At 44.0% G+C, this 13,456-nt stretch overlaps 1 protein-coding gene and 1 long non-coding RNA gene across 3 annotated transcripts in view; one reads left to right on the forward strand and one right to left on the reverse strand.

The window, feature by feature from the left end:
* Window positions 1–37: 37 nt before the first annotated feature.
* LOC309351500 lies at window positions 38–1,844 on the reverse strand. The gene is made up of 2 exons (XR_014160868.1): window positions 1,646–1,844; window positions 38–1,529 (listed from the first exon to the last, which is right to left on the reverse strand). It is a non-coding gene; the product is annotated as an uncharacterized lncRNA (long non-coding RNA).
* A 282-nt stretch (window positions 1,845–2,126) lies between these two features.
* Window positions 2,127–13,456, forward strand: part of SEPHS1 (selenophosphate synthetase 1) — a 28,831-nt gene continuing 17,501 nt past the window's right edge. Inside the window, exons 1-4 of one of the 2 annotated variants that reach the window (XM_081879195.1) lie at window positions 2,127–2,213; window positions 4,892–5,160; window positions 11,918–12,021; window positions 13,273–13,380. In XM_081879195.1, coding sequence (XP_081735321.1) covers window positions 4,968–5,160; window positions 11,918–12,021; window positions 13,273–13,380 — 405 coding nt within the window. In that variant the 5' untranslated portion in view covers window positions 2,127–2,213; window positions 4,892–4,967. Of the gene's footprint in view, window positions 2,214–2,898; window positions 3,342–4,891; window positions 5,161–11,917; window positions 12,022–13,272; window positions 13,381–13,456 lie in introns of those variants that run through there. The other variant, XM_081879194.1, reaches the window with a different exon arrangement.

The raw sequence follows: 13,456 nt of genomic DNA on the forward strand, positions 1-13,456 counted from the left end.
TGTGTCACCCAACAATATAAATATTATCACAGTGGCATAATATGGAGTAAAACATTTATTTCAGCAATACAATAAATATATATTACAGTCTTTTAAAACTGTAGTGATACAATAATCACAGTTTAACAATTATACACTAGGAAAAAATTAAAAAAGGTGTCCCCTGGTATTGAAAAGATAGCCAAGGAGGCACCAGGCAAGCTTCCTCAAGGAGAAAATTCCAAAAATGTGGTGCTACAATTTAAAAGACCCTCTCTTCAGTCCCCACCCACTTCACTTCCAATAGTGGGGGAACTTGGAGATGGGCCTCTGATGATGAACTAAGCAAGCACAGGCTGCTTTGGAGGCAGGCATTCCTTCAGACATTTTGATCCCAAGCTAAGAACATGTTCAAAAAGAGAATAGCAACTAATGCCACTACAGTGGTACCTCTGGTTACGTACTTAATTCATTCCGGAGGTCCGTTCTTAACCTGAAACTGCACAATTTCTCTTCTCATCCTGAAGCAAAGTTCTTAACCCGAGGTACTATTTCTGGGTTAGTGGAGTCTGTAACCTGAAGCGTATGTAACCCGAGGTACCACTGTACTTAAGATTCAGTGAGATGTGTTCCCACCTATTGATCCCAATCAACAGCCTTGCAGCTGAACCTTCTGAGCAGCATTCAAAGGAAAACCCATAGTCTAACCTGGATGTTACCAGAGCATGGATAACTGCATTTAGGCAGCCGGAACATAAGCATTAGCCAAGGGAGACCCTGTCACCACTTGCACCTCGAGGGCCAAAGGTGGATCTAAATGCACCTTGATCCCTCAAGGCCAGTGCAATCTCATCCACAACAGATTGAACTCCACCTTCTTGTCTAGACCAGCCACCTGCCAACAGTTCTTACAAAGTAATACTTCAGTTTGTGTTGACAAGACTAAAGTTTCCCTTATATAAAAGTTAAAGGGCAAATTTGGACTTTCTTTAAATAAAAAAACCAACAGCCTAAGGAAAGAATAAGGAAAGGTCTAAATATGTCTTTAGACCTTTTCCAACATTTCCATAATTTTATTTTATATAAACTGGTTTCTCTTATGAGTAAAATATCTTAAATTAAGTTTCTTTTTGTTCTGCAACTGGGATAAAACATTGTAAAAGGAATTTTGAAGCAGTTTGTGAGGAAAGTAAAACAGTAGTCACTCCAAGCTATTGCTCAATAAATCCACAACTGAAAGGGGGGAAAAATCAGTCCCACTAGCAGCAACTCATCTTGTGTCCATGCTTTGCGGGTCCTCATGCAAAATACATTTTACATGCACACACCCCATACATTAGCATCTAATGGAGATGAAACATTATTTCAATATCTTCTAGTAATACAAAGAACATATCTTCAGAATGCATAAAAATTATACATGCATTTTTTTAGACATTATAGTATATATTGTATATTATACATTTGCCCGAGGCGATTTAAAAGCTTTGCCCAAGATTCTAAGACACACCTGGTCTGCGGTGCTAAAAGAGAACAAATGGCATCCCTACCTCCAGTGGCGCAGCGTGGGGGGGGGCAGGGGGCAACATCTGGGGCTTAGGGTTGGGGGGCGCAAATTACTTGCCTGGCCCCGGGTGCTGACAACCCACGCTACGCCACTGCCTACCTCTCCAGATACACCTCACAGATGTACAGCCCTTGCTCTCGGGGCGCCTTTGGAGAATATACAGGACTTTAATGTCTGTCCGCAGTGAGGCTGGAGAGAGGCATCCTTGGGAAGGGGGGGGGACAGGCAATACGCCCCCTGCCCACGAAGCCCTTCCTCCCCAGAGCCCCTCGCCCTCTTCGCGCACTTTGGGGTGAACTCGGGGGGGGGGGCAGCCCCTCTCGGCCGGGGGGCGGGGCCTGCCTCCCCCTCCCCCGGCGCGGGCTGCTCGCCCCTCCCTCCGGGTCCCTGGCGGGCGGGGCCGGAGCGGCCGTTGAAGGAGCCGAGAGGAAACGCGGGAAAAGGGGGGTGGCTTAACCCTCTCGCTGCCGCGGCGGAGTCGTCTGCCCTGCCGGAGAGCGAGCGAGCGAGCCAGCGAGCGCGCGAGCCGGGCCGGCCAGACGCCCGGTGCATTGTGGGACTGGCTGGCTGGGCCGGGGGGCGAGGCGGCGGCGGAGGGGGGTCCCGTTCGCGGGCGGCGGGCGGGCGGGCGGGCGAGCGGGCGAGGAGCAGCAGCCGGGGAGACGCGGTAAGAGGCCGGCCTGGGCGGGCGGGCTTAAAGGGGAACGCGGCCCTGCCCTCAGCCGCCGCCGCCGCCGCCAAGCTGCAGGGGCCGCGCAGGAAGGAGAGGCCGCTCCGCCGGCCGGAGGGGCGCGGCGGCGGCGGCGGCGGCGGAGAGGGCCGGCCGGGCGGCGGGGGCTGGCTTGGGGCCGCTGTGGGCCAGAGCGGAGTCGGCGGCGGCGGCGGGGAGCTGCGCGAGGGCGGGGAAGGGGTTAAACTTTCCACCCGCCGACATTTTTCCCTGAGAGGAGAAAGAGGGGCCGCGTGGAGCGCCAGTCGCCTCCCCTCCCTTCGGAGAAGCCCCCCCCGGCGCCCCCCCGCCCGCTGCCTTCGCTTCCCGCCGCGCCTTCCCCGCCTCCGAAATGCCTTTAAAGCCACCCGCCAAAGGGCTAAGGCTCCTCTTCCCCGAGGCGCGCGCCCGACGCCCGCCTCCCCCGCCACTCGGGGGGGGGGGGCCCTTCCCAGAGGACCCCCGGTTCTGTTCGCCAGTGGGCCGCTTCGGGCAGAGGGAGGCGGGAAGCGGCCCGTCGCGAAGGGCGGGGGGGGGGGCAGCAGAGTCGCCCTCTGGGTTCCCCGGGCCAGGCGGGGCTGCCAGCCCTTTCCGCACGTGGCCGGGTTTCCTTCCGGATAGGCGGGTCGGCCTCCAAGGTCTGATGTCCCGCGCAGAATCTCGGAAGGGGGCAGAGTCCCCTGGCGCGAGCCCTGGCGGGGCCGGAGTCTCTGGCTCAACGTGGGGCTTGAACCCACGACCCTCAGACGGAGTCCCCTGCTTTACCAGCTGTGCTCGTTTGCCAGATCTACGGTGAAGCAAAGGTTAAATTCTCGGAGCAGTGTTGATTTTTGAACTAATGGAAACTGGGAGCTTGGTCTTTTCCGGTGCAACTCTGGACAGACTTCATGCAGCACTTGAATTCTAACTCGTGTGTTCCCAAAGTTACAAAACAAACTTGCAAGAAATTGTTCTAAAGTGGATAAAGTATGGTGTTGTGAACACTGTAGTTGTTTGGGACAGCTCTGCAGTCTTCTTTCCTCATTTCAGAAAACAGAAAAAAACGTTCAGTCAAGATTCAGAATGTTGCAGCTTTTAATTATATAGGTAGCTGCATTAAGTACTCCCGACTCTTTGTATGGCTTATGAGGCTTAGCTTTCCGTGGGGAAAATAGGTGTCTGTCATTCAAACAATGATTTATAGGATGGGTGGGGAGCTCCCTATGCCTTCTCCCCTAGCATTGTTGGACTCCCAACAACCCCAACTAGCGGGCCAGGGATTGTGGAAGTTTGTTGTCCACCAACATCTGGAGGGCCACAGGCTCCCCAGCCCTGCTTCAGGAGATTGACACCTGTTTGGGGGAACAGAATGAGGAGAAAGCTACTGTTTTGTGTGTTAAAGTTCAATTGTTAATAGGAAATGTAGAGGAATCCGTAACTTTTTACTGCCTATTAAATACCGTGGGCACAGTTCCCACTGAAACTGATTTGTTGATGTTACTGTTTCAGTTTCGTAGTGTCATGGGTGCTTAACTTTGCTTGGACTGTGCTTCAGACATAATGAACTCAGCTACATTAGTAAAGAAAAAATGCTTTATATGCATTATAACACTATGACACTGTGGAGTCCCATCTTTCACTAGCAGACTTTCCCTTTATGAAGTTTACAGCAGGTTTAACTGAATCACTTTTTTGATGTGCCTAGATCCAGCCAATGTTTATCTCCTCCACTGCATACCGCACAAATGTCCAATTTTTTCCCTGGGTGACCCAAAGAGTGCAGAATCAAAATATGTGTGTCTTTTTGTTTCATGCTCTCTTGGTTCCGCACCTTCGCTGGCCACCACTTGCCACACACATACGAGGTGGGCCACAGCTTCTGGAAGAATGGCGCCACTTCTGGAAGTATTGTCAGTGGCCCTTCTCTGTGTGGCAGCAGGTGGATGCTTAGACAACAGTGGGGAGAGTGAGCAGGCAGCAGCAGCAGGATGGTGTGGGGGGATGTCCCAATTTCTTCTTGGGAAATGTTGGCATGTATGCACCTAAGGGTGGAGCAAAGTGGGACATCTTGGGCTGCGTACACAGGTCAATTTGCTATAAACATAGCCAACCTTTAAAGACCTGGTTTTCTTTAAGCCTGTAGCAAGATCACATATATGCTACTATTATGCACTGAATTCGGTCCAGTTGGCTCGGCACAGCACTTCCAAACTCATGTTTGGCATGTCATTAGAGACATAAATTGAATTCAACCATAGTAGATGTTCCCTTGCTACTTGTCAAAGTGACCTAAGGAGGGTGGGTAGTTTTAGATCCATCCCCTGCTACAGAACTTGCAAGAAAGTAATTGTGCAGGGGCTTTATATGCAAAAATGAATGTTGCCTATTTTTTAAAAAATGTCAAGAGCTGGTAGCCTTAGTGAAGGAGGCGTCTGTTCTTGCAATGTATGGTTGCAGCTCAGAATTTTAGATAGAAGGGAAAAGATAGATAGATAGATAGATAGATAGATAGATAGATAGATAGATAGATAGACAGATAGACAGATAGACAGACAGACAGACAGACAGACAGACAGACAGACAGACAGACATAGAACTATTCTGCATAACAAGCTGAGAAAGTCTATATTGTATTAATACTTCTTTCTGCAAACTAGGATAATTACCACGAAAGCATACCAACAAATATCTTGAAGAAGAGAAAAAGCTTCTGGTACTTATTGTGGGAGAATCATGTCTGTCCGGGAGTCCTTTAACCCAGAAAGTTATGAACTTGACAAGAGCTTTCGGCTAACAAGATTCACTGAACTTAAAGGCACTGGCTGTAAAGTGCCTCAGGACATTTTACAGAAATTGCTTGAATCTCTACAAGAAAATCACTTCCAGGAAGATGAACAGTTTTTGGGAGCTGTTATGCCTAGATTGGGTAAGCAGTAGTTCTTCAATGATATTTAATGGTTGTATCATGTGTTGGAGAATACGGAAAAATATTGTACTGTGTGTGTGTGTGTGTGTACAAGGTTGTTTATTTCACCAACAACAAGGTTGGTTATTTCACCAATCAAAAATGTTTGGTCAATTCTGACCAGTCAGATATTAGTTAATGGTGTATTTATTTACTGCATCTGTATAGTCACCCCATCACAGTTGCCCCATGACAAATTTTCTGGGCTGCTTCCAATGCAAAACAACAGCAGCAACATTAAAATACCGTATTTTTCGCTCTATAACACGCACCAGACCATAACACGCACGTAGTTTTTAGAGGAGGACAACAAGAAAAAAAATACTCTAAACGAAATAGTGGATATATGATTTTTGTGGTTCATGCTGTGGCCACAGACATGTGATCTGACAGTGAGTTTGGAGTAGCCCAATGCAAAAATCCTGAGGATCCATGTGGATCCATGCTTTGTAACCACGGAGGAGGGAAGGAAGGGGAACCATGGATCCTCTGCTCACGACTGCAGCAGATCCCCCCCCCCCGCCACCCGCAGGCATTCGCTCCATAACACGCACAGACATTTCCCCTTACTTTCTAGGAGGAAAAAAGTGAGTGTTATGGTGCAAAAAATACGGTACAGTACAAAAGAATGAAAATTATAACACATTAATTAAAAAACAGAAACACAAGTAAAACTTGAAGCAGAGATGCTCAAACTGTGAAATACAAGTTGTTTAAAGGGTTTTTACATTTATTCTTATTCTTTAGGTTTTGTATATAACTTCCCTTAGAGGTATGTGAGTGAAGGCAGAGCATAATTTAAAAAATAAAATCAAGACTATTACTGATTCTTATCCTGTAACTCCAGAATAATTATGGTGTTGTGCCATTTATTTATTTAAAAAATCTTTATTGAAAGTTCAAAAAGTACATAAATATGTGCACCAGACATGGTGAGACACAAACAAGAAAGAGAAACAACCTGTGTAGAAGGGAAAACAATGGGGGGAAGGGGGACCCAAAACTATATACAGTGGTACCTCGGTTTCCGAACTTCTCCATTGACGAACATTTCAGGAACTCGAATGCTGTAAACCCGGAAGTAAATGCTTTGGTTTTCAAACTCGTCTCAGAAGTTGAACCGGAAATGTGGCTTCCATATTGAGTTTTCCATTTTGAGGCTTCTGTTTTGAGTTTTCGAATGTTTTGGAACTCATATGGTCTTCCAGAACGGATTATGTTCGAAAACCGAGGTACCACTGTATTTTACCTAGGTTGTTATTGTACTTCACCAGATCTTAACCTATTACAGTACAGTGGTACCTCTGGTTACGTACTTAATTCATTCTGGAGGTCTGTTCTTAACCTGAAACTGTTCTTAACCTGAAGCACCACTTTAGCTAATGGGGCCTCCTGCTGCCGCTGCGCCACCGGAGCATGATTTCTGTTGTCATCCTGAAGCAAAGTTCTTAACCTTAAGCACTATTTCTGGGTTAGTGGAGTCTGTAACCTGAAGCGTTTCAGGGCTGTCTTCCTGTGCTGCTTCAGACATGTGGTTTGTACATTTTTCTTGGTACATTTATGAACATTTATTACATATGTAAGACCTTAAAATTCTTATTACAGTGGCAAGTCTGCGTTTATATGTTGCGAGTTTGTACAAGTCTTCAATCCACTCGTAGAAGGGAGCCACATTTCCCCGCCATCAGTCTTTTTCTGTGGTAAGGGCATGGAGAGTCCACTCAAATAGTCCTTTTGTAAGGTTCCATGTGCTGGGTATATAATTCAATAGGATATTTTGCTCTGTTAATGTAAGGTTGTTCCATACATTTCTGTTGATGGTTTGTTACCTTCTGCTAAAAACCTTTAAATGTAGGACAGTGAAAAAACATATGTTTTAGAGAAGCATTATCCCTATTGCATCTCTAACAGCCCTTCTTTTAAACAAACGTAATGGGCTCCAGTATATTCTAAATATTATTTTTTGTTGTGTGAGCCTCAATTTAAGATCCAGAGACACCCTTGTTATACCAGTTAAAACAGTTTCCCACTGTGTGGTTGAAATGGATATCTCTAATTCTTTATTCCAACCCTCCCTCGATATCTGTATATCAAAATGGTTTGCTGATAACAAATATTTATATATGTTGATGGCCGTTTTTGTTGTTGTGTAAGAATTAATCAGCTGCTTCAATATTTCTGGGGTCTCTGAGGCTGTAAAAGCTCCTGGTCTGTAGATGGTGGTTAGCAAGTGTTTTGTCTGGAGATATTGCCAGTGAGAATTTGTAGGTAATCTGTATTTGTCTCTTAAGATGGAATATGTATAAAATTCATTCTCTTCGTTTATCAACTGGTCTAACGTTAATGTACCCAAATTCATCCACCTCTTCCACATGACCATTTCTTTCTTGATTTTTAAAGACTGGTTTCCCCACAAAGTCGACAAATGTGTTGTGGCATAATTACAAGCCTCAGACTACTACTACAGCTCCAGGATGAAAGGAGGGGGGTTGGCGACTTATCAGCTTGGCTCACCATTTCTGAGGTGCTCAGAGTGCTTTGGAACTGCATGGCCAAAACAAGTCCTAGCCCCATTTTGCAGCTCAGATCTAGAGAGGGCCCTGTGACTTGTGTTTCATGCTTCGCTTCCATGTAGTATGACCCCCTTCTGCAGCTCCTCATAATGCTTCTAAGTTGGTGAAAAAAGGAAGGTAGACTACAAAAACAAAAATGTGTGCTTTTTCTGCCAAAGAGTACGTTTTATATTCTTTTTAATCTTTGGTTCCTGAGTATTTCACTTTTTAATTTTCAGAACATGGTCATGTTATGTGATACATTTCAGAATGGGAGCACCAACATTTTCATTGACTGAGATTTAAGCCATAATCCTGTTGTAGTCATGGCCAACTGGCAGCGTCTGGGGCACAACTGGCCCCTGCTCACTTCTTGATTCCCCCCCCCCCGAACCCACCCTATCTGAGTGATGCTGAAAGGAAGGCCTACAAATAGTTCCACGTTGTACCAAGCCTGTACTATTCTTTCCTACTTCGCTGGTGCACTTACTACTGCTACCACCACACAGAATGCTCAGAGGCCAGTTGTTGTTGTTGTTGTTATTTATTAAATTTTTATAACACACTTCATCTGTAGATCTCAGGGTTGTTCACAGCATAAAATATAAGATTTTGTGTTTTTACACAAAATACATAATAAAAACAAAGCAAACCCCTTATCAACCCCCCTCCCGAATAGGTTTGGGGGGGGCATTCAATACTTTACATGGCTGGATCACTCAGGCATTCCAAGCCTTGCTTCTTACTAAGAAAGCACCTCATGTTTTAGAGTTCTTTGAGAGTGTCAACAGGTATGTGGATAAGAGTGATCCAGTAATCTATGTATACTTGAATGTTTGAAAAGCTATTGATGAAAGCCTTTGTTGAAGGAATTTAAGTAAATTTGGCACAATGGGATTAGAGGGCCGGCATCTTACGAATTTGTAACTGGCTAAAAAAGAGAAAGTAGACCACAGGAATGAATATAGTTTTCACAAGGGGAGCACATAACTTGGTTCCCCAAGGATCTATATTGAAACTGATTCTTTTTCGCGTGTTCATAAATGATCTGGGGTTAGGCATGAGCAGTGAGGTGACCAAGGATGGATGAAATCAAGAGAGTGTCTCCAAATTGGGTGAAGGAGCAGCAAAATGGCAAATGCAGTTCAGTATAAATAACTGTAAAGTCTTGCACATTGGAACAAAAACTCCTAAATTTACATGCACGCTGATGGGATATGAACTAGTAGTAACCAATCAGGAAAGTGATATTTGTATTGAGGTGGACAGCTCACTGAGAACCCTGACATAATAATAGAATTTGGGGCCATTCGGTGAAACTGATCTTTAGGAGATTCAGCATAGAAGATACTTTACACAGTGCACAATTAATTTATGAAATTTGATGCTGCAAGATGTGATGATTACTAGAATAGTTAACTCTGAAAGGGGATAAGATAAACTCATGATTTTTAGTCATGGGTTATATAGCAATATATTAAAAAATAAAAAAAATTGTCCAGTAGCACATTAGAGACCAACTAAGTTTGTTCTTGGTATGAGTTTTCATGTGCATGCACACGTCTTCATAGTATCTGAAGAAGTGTGCATGCACACGAAAGCTCATACCAAGAGCAAACTTAGTTGGTCTCTAAGGTGCTACTGGACAATTTTTTATTTTATTTTATTTCTGCTGCATCAGACCAACACGGCTACCTACCTGAATCTATAGCAATATATTGTTGTTTTTTAAATCATGATTTTCCAAAATGCAAGCATATATTGCATACCTTGGATTCCAAAGTATTGTACTTGTACATTGCATTTTTGACATGAAGAAGAGTAACAAGAACCTGTTAACCCTCCCTAAACATGTCAGGTAATCAACACAGACATATTGTTGTTTGCTTGTCTGTTGTTTTACTTTTTTTGGTATCGTATCATATTTCTTTTTCCAGTTCATAGGTAATGTTAGAAGGACAATCCATAGCCGTCCATGTGTGGCTGGTGGATTATTTGGATGGTCATGGTTTATGTGCTGAATAAAGAAATACCAAGTACAGTGGAACCTCGGGTTACGTACCGTACTCCTTATGAACGCTTCAGTTAACGAGCTCCGTTAGCCCGGAAGTAGAAGCTCCTGCTTGCAAACTTTGCGAGCGGAAGTCACACGGCGGCAGCGGGAGGCCCCATTAGCGAAAGTGTGCCTCATGTTAAGAACGGTTTCAGGTTAAGAACGGACCTCCGGAACGCATTAAGTTCGTAACTGGAGGTACCACTATATTCCTAAGGATTATGTTGCTTAATCTCAGTTTCAGCAGCAGGAGAGAGTTATTACCTTCATGCTTGTGGGTTTTCTTCGAACGTCTGATTTCACTATTGCAGAAGCAGAATGCTTGGCTTGATGCACTTTGTTCTGTTACTCTGCTGCAAGCAGGGCATGATGAGGCAAGCCCAAGAGTGGTACTGGCCAGAAAAAAAATAGCATAGTTGTTCACAAATTTCCCTCCTAGCTATGAACTGGAATGGCCATAAGTCATTAGTAGAGATTCCTGCATTGCAGGGAGGCAGACTTGATTACCCTGGGGACCCTTCCAACTCCTACAGTTCTATGTTTCTATGACTTGGGTGAGGAGTCAGGCATATCTTTGTGCCACTGCTCCTTTGGTCTACAAAGAGAGTTAAGCTGGGAGTGTGTGGCACCAGGTTTAACTTTTTTCCAAGTACCCCATTGATGGTGTAGGTACAGCAGAACCTGATTCGTGCGTGGCATTGTGCATTTCTGTGAAATTTTATAGAAATTTTGATTTTCAACAAATTATAAATACAGTATAACAAAAATTACCCTGTTTTCCTCCTTCCCAGAACAGATGATCAGTCTATCAAATCTTGCCATAAACTTGTTTGTGAGCCCAGTGGATGGCAATCTGAAAATACTCTTCTGCTCAGAACACTGCAAAAGTATCTCTAAAGATCAAGGGGGAAATGGAACATAGGGGTAGAAAGAGGTCCCAAGTCCTGGTATCATTTGGTCTTTAAAGCTGAGAGATGTATGGAAAACCTTTCTGAACAGAGCAGGAGACTTGGTCTACTACCTCCCATTTCCGTTGCTTCAAAGTGGTCTTCTTATAAAACTATTTGCTAATCAAGGGTCTAATAAATGCATATTGAGAGTGCTTTATCTTGGAGGTCATGGGGGAATCTATAAGTTCTGTGGGAGATTCACCCTAAATTATATGGTTGAAGCCAAGGAAGTACCAGAGTACCCATGTCATTTGATCCTGACTACAAGTTCAACTACAAGTTTTTATGAAAGCTCTTAATGTCTAAATTCAAAGGGCCAATCTCATGCAGTGCACATTGCTCTCTTGCTCTCTCCCTCCCTCCGTTTGTTAAATCAAAAGTATAGATGGCAGCTTTTCATCTACCAGGTTCTTATCCGTCAGAGAAGGCCGCTGTATTGCAAGAGAGATGGTAAAAAGCTCTTAGGTTCTGCAGCAATTGGATGGTCAGGCAGTTTTCATAAGGCTGCACACCACAGGAGGAGACTGAACCTCATGAATGGCTGCTGGCTAATGTGCAGATCTGCTATCATTATTTTGTCCTAATCAGCTTGTGTGTCTGTCAGTTGTTTTCTGTAGGCAGACATGTTTTAAAGCAGAGGTCAGCAACCTAAGGCCCATGGTCCGGTTCTAGCCCATGAGCTTCCTGGAACTGGCCCACGGCTGTTCTGTGGATCGGCATGGGGATTCTGTGCTTTTTTTTTTTTCACAGCACCATTTTTTTCTCTCGCCATGGTGACAGACTTCTGGGTCGGAAGAATGCTGGAAATAGTGTATGCACACGGGCGCTCCTCCACCCCAGAAGTGCATTGGAAATAGCTTGAGCGCACGCACGGGCGTGCATGCTCCGGCCCACCCGAGAGGTCTGCTGGTGAGTGGACTGGACCAGCCTCAAAAAACATTGCTGACCCCTGTTTTAAAGACTAGGGTTGTCGGGCTGATGTTTAATGAGGAGAAACAGACTGATGTATCTCCCCAAACCTCACTAGCTGTTGCTTCCTTTTGAATTTCATTGGTGTGTAAGGAGTCTTTGGGTGAGTGGGGTGGGCAAGGATAGAATATACTTTGAGAAATCCAAGGAAATGACTTTTATTAATTGGTAATTAACTGCCACTGTCTTTACAGGAATTGGAATGGACACTTGTGTTATTCCTTTAAGACATGGAGGTCTATCTTTGGTCCAGACAACAGATTACATTTATCCTATTGTGGATGATCCTTATATGATGGTGAGTTGCCTAAACATATGTATGGGGCGGGGGAAAGGTGCCTGTTAGCTACCTAAATTGTGATTGGCGAGCATTGTTTTGGGCTGTTCTAGATTTTCTCTGTTGTGATTGGACAGTTAACCTGCCAGTTTTGTGAAGTTTTCTCCTGTTAGAGGCAGAGCTCTAGATCTGAGCTTTGTACTCCAGTTGCCTTGGGATACTTTGAATCAGAACTGTACTGCATTAGGATCACTCTTGGACTCTTAACTAAATAAATACCTGCTCTCCATGAAATTTATTGCCCAAGGTACTCCAACCTACTGTATTGATACAAACACATTCAGAATAGCAAGTATGAAGTCTGCAACTGGGTGCTGCAATCCAAAGAATCAGTAGGAATATCATATGGAATATAACTGCAGGTACAATCACAAGCGTGTATGGTGTTTGTGCTACAGCTGTTCCTATTACTGAAAAGACGAGTTGCTTTTTAATTGAATATCATTTAAATGAATATCATTATATCTTGCTGATAATGGAAACTGTTGGATGCTGACATCAAATGAAACTCCAGCTGTATGTGCAGTTATGTGTCACACATGCCTGTTGTTTCTTTATATTGCAGACAAGGTTTCATGTGTTCTGTTCTGCTTTGTGGGGGCTAGGTTTTTTGCAGATGTGTGTAACTTGAAAATTACCAGTAACAAGCAATTTGTGTCCAGCTATGCCTGGGACAATTTAAAAGTCCTGGTTTGTGAGCAATTGCCATATTCTTTTAAAAGGGAGGAGGAGGGGACCACTGGCCACTTTCACTTAACTCTGATACACTGACAATTTGCCACTTCAGCCTAACTCTAAAATGTTGACACTGGTTAAATATCTTCCAGAGCTGTCTGCTGTGTCTCTTAAAGGGAGAAATAGATAATCATTCACCAATGCAATATTAAAATGTTTATTAAAACAAAGGAATTCTAATTGTAGTAGACCTGACTGCAAATGTATATTTCTGCCTGGAGGTGGTGCCACATATATTACAGAATTCTGGACATTATTGGCAATACAGTACACTAGAAGCATGTTTTAATATAGTTGTAAAAAAAAATATTCCCTTTGAAACAGAGAATAAAAATCTTTAGTTCATTATCTCTGCCTTCCTTTCCATTGTTGAAAAGTTTGGGAGAAGAATGTATCTTTTCCCCCTATCTTATTTTGTAAAGCAGCACATGAATTGATGATGTTTTGTAAATTCAATAATTTTTTTTGTATTTTTAGGGACGTATAGCCTGTGCCAATGTTCTTAGTGATCTTTATGCTATGGGAGTCACTGAGTGTGACAACATGTTGATGCTGCTTGGAATAAGTAATAAAATGACAGATAGGGTAAGTACTGTAAATACTGCTATAGGAATGCATCATGCTAACATATTGCCTTGTGTCCCTGAAAATGAACACCAGC

The sequence above is a fragment of the Podarcis erhardii genome, assembly GCF_964252035.2.
Source record: "Podarcis erhardii genome assembly, chromosome: 10".
In the NCBI taxonomy this organism is placed as follows: domain Eukaryota; kingdom Metazoa; phylum Chordata; class Lepidosauria; order Squamata; family Lacertidae; genus Podarcis; species Podarcis erhardii.